Source organism: Lynx rufus, unplaced genomic scaffold (assembly GCF_022079265.1).
Source record: "Lynx rufus isolate CCGP_SWC_20201006 ecotype Redwood Valley unplaced genomic scaffold, mLynRuf1.p SCAF_15, whole genome shotgun sequence".
NCBI classification, from domain to species: domain Eukaryota; kingdom Metazoa; phylum Chordata; class Mammalia; order Carnivora; family Felidae; genus Lynx; species Lynx rufus.
In genome coordinates, this window is record NW_025814829.1 from 1,261,080 (window position 1) to 1,282,993 (window position 21,914).

General features: G+C 47.4%; 2 protein-coding genes across 7 annotated transcripts in view; both read left to right on the forward strand.

Annotated features, from left to right (window-relative positions):
* DDR2 (discoidin domain receptor tyrosine kinase 2) overlaps positions 1 to 6,490 on the forward strand; it is a 56,727-nt gene extending 50,237 nt beyond the window's left edge. The window contains exons 13-16 of the mRNA XM_047077217.1: positions 507 to 698; positions 993 to 1,227; positions 3,962 to 4,111; positions 6,184 to 6,490. Coding sequence (XP_046933173.1) covers positions 507 to 698; positions 993 to 1,227; positions 3,962 to 4,111; positions 6,184 to 6,318 — 712 coding nt within the window. The 3' untranslated portion in view covers positions 6,319 to 6,490. The remainder of the gene's footprint in view (positions 1 to 506; positions 699 to 992; positions 1,228 to 3,961; positions 4,112 to 6,183) is intronic.
* A 538-nt stretch (positions 6,491 to 7,028) lies between these two features.
* HSD17B7 (hydroxysteroid 17-beta dehydrogenase 7) overlaps positions 7,029 to 21,914 on the forward strand; it is a 33,688-nt gene continuing 18,802 nt past the window's right edge. The window contains exons 1-2 of one of the 6 annotated variants that reach the window (XM_047076514.1): positions 7,029 to 7,135; positions 19,018 to 19,221. In XM_047076514.1, coding sequence (XP_046932470.1) covers positions 7,125 to 7,135; positions 19,018 to 19,221 — 215 coding nt within the window. In that variant the 5' untranslated portion in view covers positions 7,029 to 7,124. Of the gene's footprint in view, positions 7,136 to 16,868; positions 17,319 to 19,017; positions 19,222 to 21,914 lie in introns of those variants that run through there. The other 5 variants (XM_047076518.1, XM_047076516.1, XM_047076517.1 and 2 more) reach the window with 5 other exon arrangements.

Sequence of the window (21,914 nt, forward strand, 5' to 3'; positions counted from 1 at the left end):
TCAGGAAAAGCCAGTGTGAGGGGGGAAAAATAAAAGCATGATCAGGTAAACCAGAGGATAATTATTCACTGTATAAAAGATTTCTTTGCTTTATTCATAGAGTGACTCCCTGGCTTTTTAAAAAGGTAAATCCCCAGGGCACTTAAGATACGATTACCAGTGAAAAGTTTCATTTCGCAGACTCGTTGTTAGCAGCGTGTATTCGATTCAGCAAATGGTAATCATTTTCTACGTGGTGGGCCTTCTGTCAGGTTCTAGGGATTCGAATGTGAGCAGATCATGGTTCGTGTTCTCCAAAAGTTTTCAGTTGAAGAGGGTGCATCTGATTCCAGGGTGAATAGAATGAGACAGTTTCCGGGTGCCAACTTCTCTGTCCTCTCAAAGGTTATCCAAAGGGAGACAAGACTTGGAATAATGGGCGGGACCAGGCTTTGCCGTGTCTTCTTCCCCTTCCTGTTTCTAACCCTGGCAACCTCTGGGTTTACCCGTGTCTGTGTCCTCCAAAGGAACGATTTTCTTAAGGAGATAAAGATCATGTCCCGGCTCAAGGACCCAAACATCATCCGCCTCTTAGCTGTGTGCATCACCGAGGACCCTCTGTGCATGATCACTGAGTACATGGAGAATGGAGATCTCAATCAGTTTCTTTCCCGCCACGAGCCCCCCAGTTCTGCCTCCAGCAACGCACCCACTGTCAGGTAAGCAAGCCAGCTCGTCTGTCCCTTCTGTGTGTTCCTGAGACAAACCTGGGCTCTGAAGAAGCGGAGCGGTGAACTTGAAAGTACCTTGGTGTTCTGGGATGGCAGGGAGGTTAGTATGCAGGGAATAATGGAGCAACTGTCCTGCGGGGGAAAAGCAAGGAGATTCACGGAGAGCAGAGAAGGGATGCTGAGGTCGAAACTCCAGTTCGTAGGAAGCACCCAGGGAACGCATGCCTTTCACGGCTCCCTCTTTCCACAGGCTACTTTCTCTCTTCCTTTTTATTCCCTCAGTTATGCCAACCTGAAGTTTATGGCTACCCAGATAGCCTCTGGTATGAAGTACCTTTCCTCTCTTAATTTTGTCCACCGAGACCTGGCCACACGAAACTGCTTGGTGGGTAAGAACTATACCATCAAGATAGCCGACTTTGGGATGAGCAGAAACCTGTACAGCGGTGACTACTACCGGATCCAGGGCCGGGCAGTCCTCCCTATCCGCTGGATGTCTTGGGAGAGCATCTTACTGGTGAGTCCCTCACGTCTGCAAGCCCTACCTTAGCGACTGACATGGAGGCAGGTGCATATGGCGCATAGGGACCCACTTTTTAAGTTTATTTATTTTGAGAGGAAGAGAAAAAGAGAGAACATGAGCAGGGGAGGGGCAGAGAGAGAGAGAGAGAGAGAGAGAGAGAGAGAGAGAATCCCAAGCAGGCTCCACACTGTGAGCACAGAGCCCGTGTCAGGGCTTGAACTCACGAACCGCAAGATCGTGACCTGAGTCAGACCAGGAGTCGGATGCCCAAACGACTGAGCCAGCCAGGTGCCTCCACTTTATAATTTTTATTCAACGCCTGGTATTCTGGACCATGAGTGAATAGTTTTTCAAATGTCTCTTTTGGAGGTGTATTTTCTGACCGTGTATGTTTGAGATATTTTATTGTTGGTTTTATACCACTTAGCTGATTTGTGGAATTTTTAGACTTTAAACGTTTACTTCCTGCCATGCGGCACACAGGTAATTTCGTCTTAATTGGCTAAATTAATATCACTGAGAAAAGCCTGGGAGCAATCTAGCTTTCCTTGTTTATAGTTAATCTGTTTATTCCTCTTTCATATTCTTAAAGGATTCATTAATTAAATTTGAAATGAAAAAATATATATAGCTGTTTCCTTTCTCTCACCAAGATATCCATTATTAGTAGTTTGGCATATTTCCTTTGAGGGTTGTTTTCTGTACACACATTTCTGTGTATATATAGATGTGTGTGTGTATGTGTGTGTATATATACGTGTATATATATATATGTATATGTATATATATACACAGTAGCCTCCCTTTATTTGCAGGGGAGATGTCCCAAGACCCTCCAGTGGATGCCTGAAACCACTATATATACTATATATACTATGTTTTCCCCCCACACGTACATACCTATAATAAAGCCTAATGTATAAATTTGGCACAGTAACAGGGTAAAAACAATAATAGTATTGTTATATTATATTGTATAACAAGATTCTGTTTATAACAAGATACTGTCATCAAAGTTACGCAAACATGGTCTCTCTCTCTCTCTGTCTCCAAAATATCGTGCTGTGCTCCCCCTTCCTCTTGCGATGATGTAGGATGATACAATGCCTACACGAGGAGATGAAGTAGGTGAATTGCGTAGGTGTCGTGAAGTGGCGTTAGGCTACCACGTAGCGTGGGCAGAGCGTTCTTGGCTTCTGGATCGCGGTTGACCGTGGGCAGCTGAAATCGTGGAAAGTGCAGCTACAGATAAGGGGAACTCCTGTGTACAGATAATTACATTCCATAATTGGGACGATCCGATGCACATATAACTCTACAATGTTAGCATTTCCTATGTCATTAAACGTCTTCAAAAATGTGATTTTAGGGGCGCCTGGGTGGCTCAGCTGGTTAAGCATCCAACTTCGGCTCAGGTCATGATCTCACGGTTCACGAGTTCGAGCCCTGGGTCAGGCTCTGTGCTGATAGCTCGGAGCCTCCTTCACATTCTGTCTCCTTCTCTCTTTGCCTCTCTCTCTCTCAAAAATAAATAAAACATTTACAAAAATGTGATTTTAATGGCTGCATCATACCCTATGGTGTGTGTATAGCCGATAATTTAATGATATCTCTGTAATTTGAGATGTCAGTGTTTTTCTGATTCCCACTATTATGAATGCTGCCGTGTATACACCAGATTACATAAGTCCTTACAAGGATCTCTACCATCTACATGTGACGCACACATTTTTCCCATTTCTGATGTGATTATTGAGCAGTGCTCTCTTTGAAGGTATTATAGAGTGTTGTTAAAGATTATTAGTCTGGGATTCAGAGGGTCCTGTTCCAAATCTCAGTTTTTCCATGACTAATGGTCTTGCTATCTAGGAGATTTTTAGTAAACGTCTCTTGTCTCGCTTTTCTGACCCAAATAAATAAGGGTAAATAACCTCATCTACTTGAGGGTTGTACTTATTGAATAGAAAATGTGCACGTATTTAATGCATGCTGATTACATCTGAATCCCATTGCTGTCACGTGTTAGTGTACCCTTCAAGACTGGGACTCTCACTGACCTGGGAAGCAAGGGTCCTGCATTCTCCCAGGGACTTCGGGCACCTAAACTAGATTTCTCTGTCTCTAACGTAAAGACGATTGACTTTCCATTCTAATTTTGCCATTCCCATGGGCGCTTTCCCAAGGCTACCCTACAGCCTGAAGTTTGAGCTTCTGACACTTGGTGGGAGAGTCAGGTGGCTTACGGCTGCACCTCTTTCAGCCCTGGGATCTCATCCCCAAGAGAAGCAGGTCTAAGCTGAGGCCGCGGGGGACAAGACAATGATCTGCAGCTTGAGGCCCAAGCAACTTCATTTTGTTGTTGTTGTTGTTTTACGTTTATTTGTTTATTTTGAGAGAGAGAGAGAGTGTGCAAGTGCACGAGTGGGGGAGGGGCAGAGAGAGAGGGAGAGAGAGAATCCCAGGCAGGCTCCACGCTATCAGTGCAGAGCCCATCACGGGGCTCCATGTCGCGAACTGTGACCTGACCTGAAACCAAGAGTCGGCCGCTCAACTGACTGAGCCACCCAGGCGCCCCATTTTGCCATTGTAGATTCTCCATGCACATCTTGGCAGTCCCAGTCTTCCTTGCCCTGGGGAGTGGAAGGGGGTGACCAGGTCATGCAGATCTCACCCGCGCGTATCATGCACCGGCTATCCTGGTTTCCTCTTCTCTTCCTTACGTGAACAGGGCAAATTCACGACAGCGAGTGACGTGTGGGCCTTTGGGGTGACTCTGTGGGAGACGTTCACCTTTTGCCAGGAGCAGCCCTATTCCCAGCTGTCTGATGAGCAGGTCATTGAGAATACTGGAGAGTTCTTCCGGGACCAAGGGAGGCAGGTGAGAACTGCTGGGGGTGGGAGGGTGTGCACCTGGGTGCTCCACAAGGTGAGAAGAAGAAAGTCCTGACCTAGCAGGATAGCCGGAGCCGGGAGATGGGCTACGTGGATGGCAGTCTTTGGTCACTAATTATCCAGAGAACGTGAAAGACTGAGGTCCGCCCCCCACCACCCCTGCCAGCCACACGCTCTGCCTGATGCACATGGCAGGGATCTGTTCGGCCAGGTGCCTCCGCGACTCGAAGACGGCAGGAAATCAAATCCGCTCTCTCACGTTTGCCCTATTTCTTGCTGTGGACCGTATGGTTCATCTTCCTGGTTGAAACACTAAGAACAAAAATATAAGTTTAAAAAATGAATAAGGGATTCGTTGGCAGCACCTAAAAACTTGGTTTGGACTAAATATTTAGCAACGTTCCTGGACTGTTGTGCCGGGAGATGAGCAGATGTGTCCAGAACTCGGGGAACAGCGGGGTCCCACTCTGACGAGGGTCCCAATTCCCAGGCAGGATACTCTAACATTTCTTTAGTGACTCGGTTTGCAAAGACCCCGTGACCTGTCGGATTTGGAGCTTGCTGATGTGGCTGGAGCACTGAGCCTCCCCAAAGAGGCCTGGCCACAGCACCCTGGAGGGTGGCAGTTGAAGCCAGCTGGCGAGAGGGAGAAGGCCTGCAGAAAATGAAAACGTAGGGGCGCCCGGGTGACTCGGTTGGTTAAGGGTCCGACTTCAGCCCAGGTCACGGTCTCACGGTTCGTGAGTTCGAGCCCCGCATTGGGGGGGTGGGGGAAGAAAAGAAAAGAAAAGAAGAACTTAAATCCTTAAATACATCGAAGTAAGCAAAAGACAAGAAAGATAAGCAAAAGATAAGAAGAGATAAGACAATGTGCAGGTTGAAAGCAAGAGGAAGAGGGCCTGGGATTTCACTTTATCTTGCTGCTCTGTAGATCTTTTGGGAGCAGGGGATCCAAAAGAACTGTCTTGGTTGTAAAATAATTGCGTTCATACCACGACAAAGGGCAAATTCACCCCTGTGTGCAGTGGGCCAAGGCCAAGTGAGCGGACCAAGGAAAAAAGTGATTTTTCTACTGGACTGGTACATCATGACAGGAGGTTGACCTATTCTAGTTTTAATTTCTAACAATGCCCAGGATTTTATTTTTCTTATTTATTTTTAAATACTCAGCTTAAAAGGGTCCCCCAGTTCATCTTCACTACTAGTAGTGAGCCAAATGTATTTTCACCCACTACCAAGGGGTCAAATAGCAAAGTTAAGTTATTGAATGAAGCTGAGGTCAAAATCAGATATTCCCATTATATGCTCAGTGAACTTCTCCCCTATAAGCAAAAGTTGTAATTTTCGATAAAAATGTATTACATGTAGCACCTTAATCACTAAACATGACTTGTCAAAGTTAAACTTCATTGTAGTCTACAAAATTTCATTACTTTAAATTTTATTCCTAAAATGTCCGTATTCAAATTTTAAGTCTGACATTAGAGTGTAGGGACAGCAGTTTCTCAATACTGTCAGCTGCAAGGTAGACTCTGAGGTCAGCAGACTCCTCTGCGTGGCCCAATCCGGGGCAGGGGGTCCCAGGGAACATTATGGGAGGAGCAACATGGATATTTCCAGCATTCCGGTGTCTGCATCCGGCTGGGGTCCTATTCTGGTAGAGGAGCTGAGACCACCTAATTCACTTTCTGCCCCTGCCGTGATGGGCTCGGCCAAGATAAACCTCAACACTTGGGCCGTAAATGGAGGACTTGGTGTTCTAACAACTTGCTTTTCAGTCTGAGACCTCTTTTTGGCTAGAGTTTCGTCTTTTGCATGACAGTGGGGACCTCAGAATGGTTCATCAGGAAACGCTGCTGCAAACAACTAGGCAAGACAAGCGAAGGGACGGGGGCCGAGATGTGAGCGGGAAGAACAGACACCACACCTGTTTTAGTTTTCAAGTTCAAGCAGGGAGGGAGGCAGACAAAACTATAATGCAACCACACTTCCTTCCCTTCCCCCCCTCCCCCCCTGCTTCTTAACATCCTTGTTTTCTGTTCACCTTTGTTTTCAAAGACCTACCTCCCCCAGCCTGCCATCTGCCCTGACTCTGTGTACAAGCTGATGCTCAGTTGCTGGAGAAGAGACACCAAGCATCGTCCTTCGTTCCAGGAGATCCACCTTCTGCTCCTTCAGCAAGGGGACGAGTGACGCTATCACTGCCTGGCGACATTCCGATGGCCCAGGTCCTTCTCACAAGACCTACCACTCACCCACGCCTAAGCCACTCCATCCGGACGTTGAATGGGCCCGGGGGACGGAGGCTTATTCACTTCTCTGTCTCTGTCCCTGGCCTGCCTTCACTCCACTCCCCCACTCTCTACCCCTGACCCATATATACTCTTTTTTTTTTTTTACATTAAAGAACTCAAAAAGAAAAAAAAAATCCTAGGAAAGATAAAATCTAGTAAAGAAATCTTACGTAATATACCAAAGTGTTGGATAGCAAGCTAGACAATTTAGATAATTTATAAAGGTTAAATATGCTATGTTTATAAATGTGCAAATGCTACAATATTTTTCCATGTCACCTTTCAAAATGTATCTTCAGAAAGAAAAAACTTGAAGAATACTGATATCTTAGGAAACGTGGGATTAAGCTTAGGGAAGACCCTCGGTAAGCGTGGAGAATCCGATGAGATGGTTGGTATTTGGTAACTGATCAGAGATTTCTGAGTTTCCTAATGTGGCCTCTGGACACGTCCTACCCTCTGCCTTTCCTTCTCCTGTCAAAGTGGATGATACATGCTTGAAAAACCCCAGGTTCTCAGAATGGGTGTTTTGTTCATTTTGTGGGCGGGGTCAAGGGGGAGGTCTAGATGCATAGGAAATACAGAGAGTGTGTGTAGGAGAGAGCGTACGGCAAGGCCGTGGGAAGGGGAATCGTCATTTGCCAAAAAAGTACCTTGAGTGTGGAAGGGTTCCTGAACAGAGAACGGACATAGGAAAAGAAGTCTATGGAGGGCAGGTAACACGTGGGCTATTCCCTTGTGATTTCTGCTGAGGGTCCCCCACTTGCTCAGATATTTTCAGGCATGTGTTTCAGTGAGAGCCTGGTGTTGAATCAGTAGAGACTGGTGTTTTGATATCTGGACCATGGGTCCTTTGGTTCGTCTTTTCCAAGTCTTTCAGCTCTTTTATTAGGAGCATCCCCTAGGGGACCCGTGGGCTGGGGTGTGTGTGTGAATTTCTCTGGCACAAATACCTGAAGGCCCTGTGGAGTAGGGAGTAGGTCTGTTCTGAGTGTTTCCAAAATGTTGACCTAGGGCCAACGAGGGAAAGTCGCAAAGAGATAGCTTTCCACTCCTTATTAGAGCGAGCATAACCAACAGAACACACGAGGGTGAACGGGTCACCTCCAGAGGTCGGGGGGAGTCCTTTGTGGCCGAAGAGTTTCAGATGCAGGCTGAGGAGCCAGGCAAGAAAGAGAGAGGCTTTGAAACCCGAGGTAAATGGTTGTATGAGATGGTTGACCCTCCGAGTCCTTGATTGCAGAGAGGCACAGGGTGAGCGTGAGAGAGAAGTCCCTCACTGCTCCTGCTTCGTGTGGAGGCTCTTACCCCGGCGGATGGTGCGGCCAGCAGGAAAGAAATCCTGGGGTTCTGGGTTCAGAAGCCATGGAAACTGATACACTATCTAGTAAGAGTCCCCTCGGAACAGATGATGAGCTCTCTCCTCCACGAGGCCTCAGACTTAATGGGAAGCAGGAAAAGGGGCCCCTCCATTCCCTCCGAGGGAGCAACAAGAAAAGGTTACAGAATACGCTTCCCAAGTGTAAGAAATAGTCTTGAGATCTTGGGTCTGCTTCCCTAGCTCTCACCCGGCCCCCTGTGCACAGTCGCTCAGGGACTTGACTGTCCTCCCTGGTTCAGCCTTTAACATCTCTCCAGGCTACCGCAGAAGCCAAGTGCCCAAGTCCCCCAGACAGTCTTGTGACCCGAGCAGACACCTTCTCCCATAGCTGCCCTTCGACTCTGGGCTCCAGTCTCTGCCAGGGTAAGTCTGCCGAGATCATTGGCGTGGGGGTCAGGAGAGCGTTGGCTTGGAGCTCTGATCCTACTTCTGCCTCAAGCCAAGTGTGTTATTCTTCACACTTTCTGGAATCACTTCACCTTACTGGACTTTACTTTCCCTAGCCGTAAAATGAGGGGATGGGGTTAGACGGCCTTGAAACCTCGCCCAGTTCTGATAGGTTCCGTGCTGGCTGGATAATTGCATCTAGAGTTGACGAAGATTCTGTCATCTGGTCACGTGGTTGTCCTGCTCTGCCGATCGCGGTCAGCAAAAGCAATGATGCAGGGAACGCACTGTCATAGTCATAGTAACAGCGGCCACTTGTACAGCACTTTCAAGTTCATCAGGCATTTCCATAGACATTATCTCATCTGACATGTGCAGGGCCAGACTCATTCTCCTACGTCCCAGGACCTGTCACACTGCTTTCAAGACCAGTGTTAACTTCATGTATTCGAGAGCTCTCTAGAGAAACAGAACCAATAGGATATATATGTATACACACACACACACACACACACACACACACACATATAAATTTATTATAAGGATTTGGCCCATGTGATTAGGAGGCTCAAAAGTCTCACAAGCTCTCCCCTGCAGCTGCAAACCCAGGGAAGTGGGTGGGGGGCCCAGTTCCGGGAAAACGGAGGACAGAAGACTGACGTTCAAGTTCAGCAGTCAGGCAGAGAGAGCAGACTCCCCTCCTCTGTCTTTTGCATCTTTTCCCGAGCGGCCCACACCAGAGAGGGCAGTCCTTTTCACTCAGTGCACCAATTCACATGCTGAAGTCCTCTGGAAACACCCTCACAGAGCCACCCAGAAACCCTGTTTCATCTGGGCACATTGACACGGAAATTTAATCACCTCGCTGCAGGTGAAATCCAGGCCTACGGCCTATCCTCCGTTTTGCACCTGCCTCTGGTAGACCCACATGCAGCCCGCGCCCGCGGCTTCTTATGTGGCCAGAGAGAATAACATCATCTCCCCGTCTTTGCCTAATCTCTCCACTTCTTTCTTTTCACACTTCTGCCTCAAACCACCGCACGCATTCCATGATCCCCCGTATAAAAAGAAAATCATATTGGAGATAAACTGAACGTGTCTGGATTTTCCTGGCCTTGAGCCACAGAGTAATTGGTTTCACGTGGCTCCCAAGCCCGTTCAGGAGAAACAGAGGACGAAGGAGGAGGAAGCTTTCTGGCACTGAGACTCCTACCTTAGAGACCCTGCTCTAGCTCCTAGCCCGGCCATGCCCACAGAGCCTCGCTGCACGGACCAAAGAAACCCAATAGCAGGACATGGTGAAGAAGGCTTAGTACGTAGAATTTCAAAGTAGCTCAAACTTCGATGAGAAGAACGTAGCTGGGAGCTTTGAGAAAAGGAGATAGGAAAGGGGACAGCGAACCGCGGAGGCCTTGTTAACCTTCATAGTGAGTCATCCCCTTCGTGATAGATATGAACTACTTCATATCCAGATTGTGTTTGGGGATCGTCAGATTTCACGTTGTACTTTTGCTGGTGAATGTGCTGCTAACTAGGTCCAAATCTGGATGTGCTGTCCAGACGCCTGTGTGATCAGAAGGGATCTGGAACGGAAGGAGGCACAGAGGGGAAAGTGTGGTCTTGATGCCGTGGAAAGATCACGTACAAGTACACAAGACAGTATGAGGAAGAGCATTATATGGAAAGGGAGTAACAAACAAAGAAAAAGAATAAATGAATGTGCATGTGCCTGAGTGGGGAGGCGGGTGGGGACTAGAAAGAAGGCTACACAAAAAAAGGTAAGGGAGAGTGCAGGGGAAGGACCCTGGGTGAGTTAGGGCGGCAAGGCAGAAACAGGTGGGGCAGGTGAGAATCCATGCCGAAGCATGAAAGCAAATCTCGGAAGAGAGATCCGAGAGAGGGCAGAAAATGTAAGTGTTATTGGAGATAAAGGTAAATATGTGTAGGGAAAGAAATTCTGGATGACAGAGATGATAAAAGTATTTATTAAAAAATGAAAAGTCAGGTGCGGTGTATGAAAAGGAAGGGAGCTTTTCAGAGTTTTTGGAAAGGGAAGGTCCTTATAAAAACACATAAGCAACCATCAGGGAATGATCTAATTTCAGACGGGGGCGGGTGAGGGGGTGCCCCGTCGAAGTGTATTCTGGGCCCTGCAGGCGCTGGGGATAACGGTGGTGGGAAGAGATCGTTCCTTTGCTTGAACTGGACTGTGTTTCCCAAGTGCTGCTTTGGAAATGATTTATGGCAGTTCACGGGGCGTTGTTTCCCTTCCCTTACTTCTGTTGATCAAATCCATTTAAAATAATGCCCATCACTGCTGTGCCCAGAAAAGCCACAGGGAAACACTGAAATAATAGGCCGAAGTTAGACAAGACCAAATCTCACTTGATATCTATGCAGAGAGGTATACGCCACGTTGGAAGCAAGTGTTTCTCTAGTCCCATCCAGACTTCCCACGAGGAAGCCATGATGTGGGGCTGAGCCATATGTTTTGAGTAAAGGGGAACAGAAGAGGGGGAGTGTCTGCAAGAGGGAGAGATGAAGATATTCCAAGGAAATATTCCAAAGCAGAACAGCATCTTGTTTTGCCCAAAACTGAAAAGAAAATGAAGAAAATTACAGCCAGGGCCCAGGTCACTTCCAACATATGGTTAATAAGTCTTTGATCCTAACTGGAATTTATGTACCTGCCGTCTTGGCCTTTTCAGTAAGATCTCTGGCCTCTGGCAGTGTATACGGTAGGTCCCTAAAAATTTCTGGAATATTGATTGCAGATTCTGATCTATGCTGGGAAGTCCTTCTTGAGTTGAAAGTTAACATTTTTATAGAAACAGATGAACGCCTTTTCCACTTGGTAAATGCCTTGGAATGCTGAATCAATACGGAAAGAGACCAGAATGGTCAATGGTGATTGGATTTCTGGCATTTTTAGTTCTCTGGCACGATTAGCTGCATTGCTTGATGGCAGACAAGTGGTGGGTAATTATTTACTTGGTGTATCTTTTATTTAAAAACTTGTTATTTTGAAATACTTTAAGACTCACAAGAAGTTATAAAAATAGTAGAGCGGCCTTACCCTAACACCAGGCTTTCCCCATTGATAACATCACATGTGACCGTAGTCTATTCTCAAAACCAGAAAATTGACATTTGTAATTCTATTCATTAAACTGCAGACCTCACTCAGATGTCACCAGTTTTTTTTACATGTATTTATTTAGTTTCTGGATACTTTATCCCTTTCTGATTTGTAACCTGGCCCCGCGTGGGATGCGGCAGGAAACACACTACAATCCTACAAAATTCTAGAGAGAATACAACAAATTAATGTGTTCCTTTGTCAATGAGAAAATCCTGCCTAGACCACTTCCACATTTTCGGACTAGTTTTGCTGTTTAGCCTCTGGAACAACCCAAAAACAACTCAGAAGGATTTGGAAACACAAAAGACAGTGAGACCCGCACGTAGTTTGCTGGCTAGAGAATCAGTTGTAGGACGTTCTAGATGGTTCCTGCAGTTCCTACAAGTGGTAAGATTTGTAATGGTGGCAAGCAGGGGACTTAGGGTAAGCGGGTCTTTTGGTCAAGAGCTAGGTGGCACTTAGTTGATGGCACCAGGGCTGGCTTGTGGAAGGAACAGAGTACGGTGGCATAGGGTCCCCTAACGTGTGATGAACACAATTTTCGGAGTAGTACAGACATTTGATTTGCCTAAATACCAATTCTTAAACGGAATGGCAGGTACATTGGACCAAATCAAATGTAAACACAGAAGCAACTTTGGGGGCAGTTGAAACTCTGGGTTTGCGGATCGCAGCTGTGAGTTTTGTGATGGCATCTTTAACGTGCCCTATTTAAGGGTCACAAGGTGGTAACTGTGTTCACACTGCTTAGCCTGTGTCCTGTAAAGTTCCAAGCATATAGTGAGCACTCAGCAAATATTTGCTGAGTGTTGTTTTTTGAATGAATAAAAGATAGAAACCGAAACTTGTCATTCAGCGTAACTGGGGTGAATTTAGGGAGAATTGCTTTGCTGTATCGTAGAGGGTTTATTTTCAAACGAAGAGAGAAAAAAGAGTGCGCAGACTTGTACCTGGTGAAGTTCATTCTCAGTTTGTATATTTTCTAACGATGACATTGATCTATGGAAATACCTCATTTTTTGAGGTGTTTAGACAGCAGTTCAAGGCAGTTCTCTGCAATGCACCCCAGCAAGAGCCCCAAACCCAGCCCATTTGAAGCTCTTTGGTTTCTCCTGCAGACACCTGGTCGAGAACTTGTAAAGGAGAAAGGTCAAAGTCCCAAGCAGGCCTGTGCTTACCCACATTCACAATTGCATATAAGGGGAGACTTTGCACAAAGACTTACTGGGAAAGCATAATGTGATAAGGCAATTACTTTGAGTGAAAACCTGTTTTCTTGCAAAGAGGCTTAGAAATAGTTGAAATTGGGGAAGATTCCTGCAAACACACCAAGAGTTTGTAATCTAGCCTATTCATTTTATGCCCTTTACTACTCATGATATCCTATTTTTTCTACCCTGTTGTCTGGTAACTTCCTAAGGGTTGAGTTTCTGAATCAACACGGCTCACTCTTCCTACGAGGAGGGAATATCTGAGCCTCATTTTGCGGGCTTTGGAGGATGATGTGTCTTGTCAAGGGGCAAAGAGCAAACTGATTGACTTCTGCTTAAAACTATCCTAGTCATTCTGAAACAGAATAGGTAAAAGTTCTCTGTATTAGAAAAGGAAACAAGATACCAATTGTATATTTTCTTTATTTATTCTCTGTAAGTCTGTCAGATGATAAATTGTAAATAACAATGATTAAAGAAATATGCTACTGACGGATCCTTCTTCTGTGCAAATAGCGCCGGCTCCTGGCTTTGCGATCTTCACTCCTTACAGTCTTTCTGGAGTAGTGAGGGGGCAAGGGGGCAGAGCCAAGGGTGTGCGCGGGGTGCGCGGGGTCGGTAGAGGGTCTCTTGCGCAAGCCTGTCTCCTATTCCTTGACTGTGTACGGGAAGGAAAGCGTCTGGGTCTCTGGCACATCCAAACGTACTAGAGACCTGGAGTTTTGTGTCGTCCCATTAGTCCAGCTCCGGAGAGGCCAGTCCGGAATTAATTGAGGATGCTTTATTGTTATTACAAAGTTGTCTTGCCTGATACATAGAAATCCCTCCCAAATCCAAAGATCGTCTGGCTCGAGACAGACCACGCATACAAAAAGTGACAAAAACTATGAACAAACAGAATACAGACCAAGTCTTCATACGACACATTAAGATGAACCTCCCCTCCCCCCGCCCCAAGCCACCCCCACAACATGTTTCTTGGTCTCTGAAGAATAAATTTATACTTTGAATTTTCTGAAGAATTATGTTTTTTCAGCGATGGCCATGGTAGAGAACGGATAAAAATTCTCAGAGGACAATAATTCACGAATGCACACTCAGACCCCCAAAGTATCTAGTGTGATTTCAGTACCAAAGGCCCGGGGATGCAAATATCTGTGTGGTGGGAGTGGGTTGGAGGCAAAGGAGAAAAAAAAGTAACAGGCAGAACAGAGATGTTCAAAGAGGTCCAATTCCATGGTCAACACCTGTCGCCAAGCTTTAAAGGTGGGTGTGAGTGATACAGCATAGGTATATGCTGTGCATGTATCTGAGTATGTAATTTATTCTGAGGACACATATTAAGTCTGCTCTTTTATGTTTCATTTATTTAAAAAAATGTTTTTAATGTTTATTTCTGAGACAGAGAGAGACAGAGCATGAGTGGGGGAGGGGCAGAGAGAGAGAGAGGGAGACACAGAATCCGAAGCAGGCTCCAGGCTCTGAGCTGTCAGCACAGAGCCCGACACGGGGCCCGAACTCACAGACCGTGAGATCATGACCTGAGCCGAAGCCTGACGCTCAACCGACTGAGCCACGCAGGCGCCCCTGCTCTTTTACGTTTTAACTAACAACTTCGGGGACTCTATTTTGCTTAGTATTGAGCACTACAAACTGATTTGTCGCCACTTACAATTTTATATTCATTTCGTATTTGAAAAAGAAGTATACACACTCATCTTCCGGTCCTTGACTCACACCGAACAATAACTCCTTACGGATAAGAGACATATTACCTCTTGCTACCTGAGGAAATGGGTCAGATCCCACTCTTAAAGCAGGTTTGGTCCAGGCTGGATGTACAGTGATTGGAAGAGGAGACAGATAAAAAACACCCACAAGAAATGCTACATGGCCCCACGGTAGCTGTTTTGTTTGTTTGTTTGTTTTGTTTTGTTTTTTTCTGACCCCGTTTGCAAACCAGAGACAAGTTAGTTCTGGAGAGGTTTCTGAGGACCCCGATCTTTGTCTACATGAGGACTGTTTCAGGTACCATAAAAGAAACCAAAGATCGGTTTCAGGGTTCAGGGTAGAGCAAAATTTATTTTATAAGGCAGTAAATAGTCAATTTACTATTCTGATCAAGGGGCCAAGGTTTGCCAGGGGTAAACGGGATCAGTCATTGTGTACCAGGTTCTTCTGGTTTCCAGGAAAACAGCTCACAAACAATACAAACTCAAAATGACTAGTTTGGGAAGATGAAAGTCATACTAACTCACCTATCAGTAAACTATATATTATAACTTTTACTGAGCTGTGTCCTACACGTGATAAAATATTTTTTTAAAATACAAAATTCAATGACATGTGTTGTCAACAGATTTCCGTTCTCTTAGTCTCTCTGGCCCCTCTAGTGGTTCAGCCCATCCCGTGAATGTTAAAGAACTTTGAAAGCCCCAACTTCAAATGAAAGAAGGAAGCAGAGACCAAGGTTTCCCCCCTTGGATGGGACGGACATCACGCTAGTACGAGACTGCCCGTCTCACTCTGCTTTTCCTGCCTTCACTTAACTCATACCTGTACTCTTGTCATCCCCAGATTGTGGTGATGCTGACTCTCCAGAATCTGCGCCCCCCCCCACACCTGCCCTCGTAGGAATGAGTTTGCCACAGGACAAACATGGAGTTGTATTCCCTTTACATGTCACTTCTGAGCCCTAGGACACTTTAAAAGGAGCCTTTGGGTCTAGACTGTAAAGATTGGGGTTAACTTTAGTCTTAGGACTCCCAGAAAATATTGTTAAAGTGTGGTTTCTTTAGAATGGTTGAAACATGGGGTAAGGGTAGGAGCTGAGTTCCATCCAGAGAACACTAATGAAGTTTTGGGGCCCTGGGCAGCCCAGTCAGTTAAGCAACCAACTCTTGATTTTGGCTTAGGTCAGGATCATAGGGTCATGGGGTCAAGGACCGAGTTGGGCTCTGCACTGAGCATGGAGCCTGCTTGGGATTCTCTCAATCACTTTCTCTCTCTCTCTCTCTGCCCCTCTTCTTCCCCCCCCCCTCTAAAAAATTGAAAAAAACTGTGATTATTTAGGAATCCAATATTTAAATAATAGGATTTATTTTTAATATAATTTTATTGGTATAAGATAAGGGATTTCTAAACTAGCTGATATTATCAGTGGACAGAGAACCAGTTCTGAACTCGGGTTCAGCTGCTCCCCACTCGAAATCAACACTCGAGAAACAAGTGATGGTGGGAAACAAAGGATGCTTTATTCAAGGAAGCCAGCGACCTGGGAAGATCGTAGACTAACTTCTCAAAGACCATCTCCCCATCCAGGTGAAGCTGGAGCGTTTTAAAGGAGAAGGCATGGGAGAAGGGAGGGGGGCCGTGTGCAGGAGAAGCAGGCGTCCAGGCAGTTAGTTATGTGTCAACATGACCCTGCACAGACGTGCTGGCCTCCGTGGCACCCGTTTTCGAATGTAGTCCGGTCTTATCTTCTGGGAAAGTTTGGTTCTTTACTCCCTAAGGCCAGAGGCACATACACTTGAAGCGACTTAACTCTTACAACCGGTTGGAGTGCTGTTACAATATCAAATTAATCAAGACCTCTATGATTTCAAAAGACAGTATAGATTATATCAGTCTCATATTGCTCAGGGATCATTGCTGTGTATAAATAATTGAAACTGTTACAGAGGCCATGAAGTAGATTAAAGCGTGTTCCCTAGAGTTAGATACATGATGTGGGGAGTTTCTTAGCGTCAACCCGGACCAGTGACGGTCACCTTGTTACCAATGCACGATAAATATAGAAACCTGGATTAAGCATTAGAAACTTTTATAACACTTGGGCAGAAGACTCTTTTATGTGTTAAATCTAATAATAAAAAAATCCGGGCTTGAATTTTGCATCCTTTGCTTTTTATTTCATTTTTCTCATAACTCATTGCTCTCGTATTTTACCCATCTGGGATGGCTGGGAAAAACAAAGGGGTTGTTTATCACAGTTTGAGAAGCACTGAAGTAGGAGTTTATAGTACACCACTGATAATGTCCTATGAAGTCCTTAGGTTCTCAGGTTCATAGATGTTCCAAATTTTGAAAACTGGCAACTCATCCATGATTGTATAAAAAATTTTTAAGGAAATCAATCTTCATTTTTCCAAAGAGGATTTTTTTTTTAGAGGAACGGCAGGTCTGGGACCAGAAGCTTGTCTGTAAAGTGGCACAGTGCCTGGATCTACACATCCCAAAAGGAGTAGAAAACGAAGTAGATGACAATACCCAAACTTTAACTCCTAGACCCAAATCTTTTCTCTAAAACAAGGAGTTCTGGTGCAAACATCCTGAGGCCTTCCTGCAATAGAGGCCAGGCGGGGGCACCAGGGTACAGATCCCGTGCGTGCCACGCATCCCACGCCCCAGTGCTCTGCTGGGGGAAAGCCCGACCCAGCAAAGGGCAGGTGCCGGAGGAGCCTGGTGGGTCCCGCGGGACACCTGAGCTACGGAGGACGACGAGCGTCCGGATTGGCTCGGGTGCGGCTCCGCCCCTCGGCCTACCTCACCCCACCCGGGGCCCGGCGCCTAGAGCGCACCGCCGGCCGCGATTGGAGAAGAGCCGATGACGCGAGGGGAGCACCGTCGGGTCCTGATTGGACAGCAGCGGCGTGGGCGTGGCCGAGGAGGGCTTCTGGTTTCCACTGCTCGCGAGGCAGTGGCGGGTGCCGGCTCCGCGGCAGGGCGGCGGGGTGGGAGACCATGCGGAAAGCGGTGTTGGTCACCGGGGCGAGCAGGTGAGGCGTCCTCGGCGGTCGCGGCGGCGGCAGCGGCGGGTCAGGGGTCTCAGGGAGCAGGAAGTACGGGGCGGGCCACCGCCGGCGACCGCCCCCGGGAGCGCGCGTCCCCGGCCTTGCGCGGTGGGACCTCGCGCGAGCACCTGCCCCGCTGTTGCCGGGTCCCCGGCGCGCGACGTCCCGGCGTCCGGCCGCGCAGGGGGCTCGGTAGCCGGTGCCGGAATTGAACGTGACGGCGGAAAAGCAGCCTGGGGGCGTCGCGGGGGTCCTGTTGGTGTCCGGGACAGGGGCGCTCTCCACGCCGACCCCCGCCTCCTGCACCTGGTCCGTCTTGTAGTCCCGGTGTCCTGTCTGTGCAGGACGCTGCACCCCGGATATGTGTCGACACCCGTGAGCAGGAGGACGGGGTCGGGGTGGGGTGTGTCATTCCATCCAGCACAGAGCTGGACGCCTGCACACACTGTTACAAAACTAACCGTCTTCTGCGAAGTCCCGGGAGGCGCGCACAGCACCGTCACCGCCCGTTTCTAGTTATTCCGGGGTTGCCCGCGTGGACTCCGCCCCCTCTGTTTTCTCTTTGCACTAATGTGAAGAATGTGTGGAGGCGACACCCCCCCAGCCCCAGCCATTCTCCTGCCCGTTGCAGTGGGGAGGGATGAAGGCGGGGGATATGTCCAATGTCATCTAAAATCCGTCCACTCGGGGTTACCTAGCCGCATCCCTATTAGCTAAGCCAGCGTGGCAGGTGTCTGTGAGTGGCCTGGTTTAGCGTGTCCTCTCCTCAGTGCCCTGAACAACGGATTCGGGGCTTCCCAAGCTGTCCTTGAAGTGACCCGAGTTGATTTTGTATGCTTGCTTCTTTTGCATACGTTGTGATGGATGCAATTGGATAATTATCGTAAAGACCTGCTATTCTCAAGTGAGGAGCAACAAGTGTAAATACACCTGATGCTCTGTTGGCAAAGCCCAGGCTCCGGCCGCCCCCAGCCAGGCTGGTCTGAGTACTGTTCCCACCTACTGTGCAGTTTCAAATGCCTTTTCTAAGGAGTTTATCTGTCCTTGACTCGTCCTCTTTCCTGGTGCCCATCTTGTATTTCCTCTTCCTACCTTCTACTTAATCACGTTGAGTTTTTTCTCTCCTAGTGGTTATTTGATCTCGTAGTAGTTGAGAGGAACCCGCCTCCTGCGGCAGTAGTGAAAGATCCATCCAGTCCTTATCGGGAGCTGCTCTTGCCCCTGATAGTGGCCACCATACCAATGGGGCGTGGAGCCCTTGCCCTTGAGCAACCTAGACAGCAAAGTCAAACATGCACACGGGAAACAGCTCATATGATGCTCTTTTCAGCTCTTGCTGGCGATACTCTGAATCACGTTCATGAGTGTCGTAACAAGTACAGAAGGAACCCTGCTCTCAGGTTAATCGCTGCATTGAAAGACAGCTCTCATTTGCAGTGCAGTTATTTGTGGGTGACAGCGTTTGCAGAATGAGAGAAACAAACGGGACAGCATCCTGAGAGAGGGACTGACTGTTCAGTTGGGGTAGGGGGTTCCTTTCTTTTCATAGTTTTTGAGTCTTTTCTCCCCGCCCGGGCCCCTCATCGGAGCTCACATTGACAAGGTCGGCTCTCTGAACCGGGGGGAAAGGCCTCTGTGGCACCGCCTGAATTAACGCATGTTCCGTGTCCAAACTGACCCCCAGCGGCGTTGGCCTCGCCCTCTGCAAGCGGCTGCTGGAGGAGGACCACGAGCTGCACCTGTGTCTGGCCTGCAGGAACAGGAGCAAAGCGGAAGCGGTCCGCGCGGCTCTGCTGGCCTCTCACCCCCTCGCCGAGGTCAGCATCGTGCAGGTGGATGTCAGCGACCTGCAGTCGGTGTTCCGGGCTTCCAGGGAGCTCAAGCAAAGGTACGCCTCTCGCTGATGGGTTTTCTCTCACCTGATTGCGTCACACAGCGGCGAACAGAATAGGAAAGGGTAGGGAAACCTACAAAGAAACAGGCGCGGCGCAAGCCGTAGTCATGCTGGGGAGATCCGTATGGAGCGACTCATCGCACCTTCGTGCTCAATGGTAATCGTGATTATCTCACGGGGATGAATTTATGAGGACGCCTTGATGTGTGGTCAGTTGCGTGGGCAGCAAAGTGATTCCTTTCTGAATGCAGTTTTTGTATCTTTCCTCTGTGTCACACCTGCATGAAGTAGGTTGGACAGGTGTTGACATTTACCAGGTGAAGAGCCTGAGACGCAGAGATAAGAGGAATGTGGCTGAGAAGGTGGTTGGACTTCCTGTGGGTTGGGTTGGTCTTAGAGCCCACGTCTACATCCTATTTCTTCGGAGATTTTTTCCCCCACAGGTCCATAAAGATTTGTTCACATCGACACAGTAATTGGCGTATAACAGGTATCTGAGAAATATTTCGTGTATGAAGGAATAGGGTCCTTGGACGTATAACTCCCTAGAAAGTGTGCACAAAATTGCATACAGGTGCACAGTGCATTTGTTTTCTGGGGAAAGAAGGCATGCTTTTTTTTTGTTGTTTGATTTTTTTGTAAATTTTAAATTCTAGGAAGAATTTATGATCCAAAAAGGTCAGGAGCCTTGCACTGGTCCGTACTGAGCCCCGGAGATATGTGGAATACTTAATTTTCAAACATTTTTGTCCTTGAGGTCCTTTTTTTTTTTTTTAAGTTTTTTTTTAAACATTTATTCATTTTTGAGGGACAAAGAGAGACAGAGCAGTAGCGGGGGAGGGGCACACAGAATCCAGGCTCTGAGCTGTCAGCACAGAGCCCGACGCGGGGCTCAAACCCACGAACTGTGAGATCATGACCTGAGCCGAAGCCAGACGCTCAGTGGGCTGAGGCACCCAGGCACCCCTGTCCTCGAGGTCCTTAAGCCGCTTTGTTTCCGTGGACAGTAAAATGATGTCCAGTAAAAACGAGGAAGGCCTTCTTGGTAAAGGCATCTACTGAAGAATACAGCTTCGTGTTTTGCGTGTGGGAATTGCTGGCCATTTGCCTGTCCCTGTTCCAAAGACACAAGGGACAGGGTGAAGGTGGAAGCCGGCCTTCTTCACCCGGCTCTTCTGGGTGCAGCCTCACCCTGTTGGGAAATCTCACTTCTCACTAGTCCTGAGCTCCTGGAATTTTCTGCCACATCATCCTTCTAAAAAACTGACAATATCTACATTTCCTATCCCCTGCTCTTCCATAACTTTGACTTTCCAAGTCTGTGAAACCGCACAATAAAGGTATTTAAAAACCCTAGCGTCAGGACAGACGTTTCGAGCTCAAATCAGGTTTCAGGCATTGTTTTCCCCAAACCTTCTCAGCCAGCGTGTCTTTTCTGTTTTGTAGAGATTTCGTGGTGTTTCCTCACTTAGCAGAGAAGAGCCTTTGTCCTCAGTTAAGAGTAGCCCGTGCTAGTACAGTTGACTTTCGAGATTTTAAGTTGTAACGTTCATAGTATTGACTTTTCTCAGTTGCCTTCAAAGTTTCAAGATGTTTAGTTATCACAAGCTTAGTGACTTAGCATTTAGTTTGAGTTGTAGTGGTTTCGCGGGGATTTGAGGCCACAGGGCAGTAAGGTGGAAGGGAGCACGAAGGTAATATGTGTCTGCCGTCAGCATTTTGTGCAGCTTTGATGTATTTATTTCATCAGCAGAACAGCTCTTGCTGAGCTGAGTGGTGTCTCCCAAAGTTAGGAAATGATAGTTGTAGTAAGAGTCACAAATTTGGGGATGTGTGCTCGTGTCCAGACATATCCATTACTATGTCAAGAATCTCCTGGGGCGCCCAGGTAGCTCAGTCAGTTGAGTGTCCGACTTCAGCTCAGGTCATGATCTCACGGTTCATGAGTTCAAGCCCCACACTGGGCTCTGCGCTGACAGTGTGGAGCCCACTTGGGATCCTGTCTCTGCCCCGACCCTGCTCATATCTGTCTGTCTCTCTCTCAAAATAAATAAATAACCTTAAAAAAAAGGATCTCCTGCACTTAATGGCCCCAAATGGTTGTCCACGATGGTAGACCCGAGGTAAATTCGAGCCAAAGAGAGCTTGGGAAGGTCCCTTCCGTTGGCTAATTCAGCACCATTCCTGACACCTGGGTTTTCTGGCCGCACGACTCTCTTCTGTAAGCTACGTGCAGAGGAAAACCAGTAAGAAATTGTAGTTCCATTTTATCCAGACTAGAGCACTTAATGTTCCGTCACTTAATCTTTGAGAGTGGTAAGTATGCCATTTTACTGAAGCCAGACCTGAATCTGGCATTCTGGTGCAATTTCCACCCTTTGCTAAACATTTCCTTTCCATTCCTAGCAAGATGTGTTCATGTTCTTAGATGGAAGTTTGCAAATTAGGTAACGGAACATCCAACAATAGATGGGCCCACATGACCAGTGCTTATGTGGATGGTCCAGTAGTATCCACGTCAGCATGTTTAAAAACTTTTATAACTTTTTTATTTTTGAGAGAGAGAGAGAGACAGACAGAGGGTGAACAGGGGAGGGCCAGAGAGAGAGAGGGAGACACAGAACCCGAAGCAGGCTCCGGGCTGTCCGCACAGAGCCCGACGCGGGGCTCGAACTCACGAACCGTGA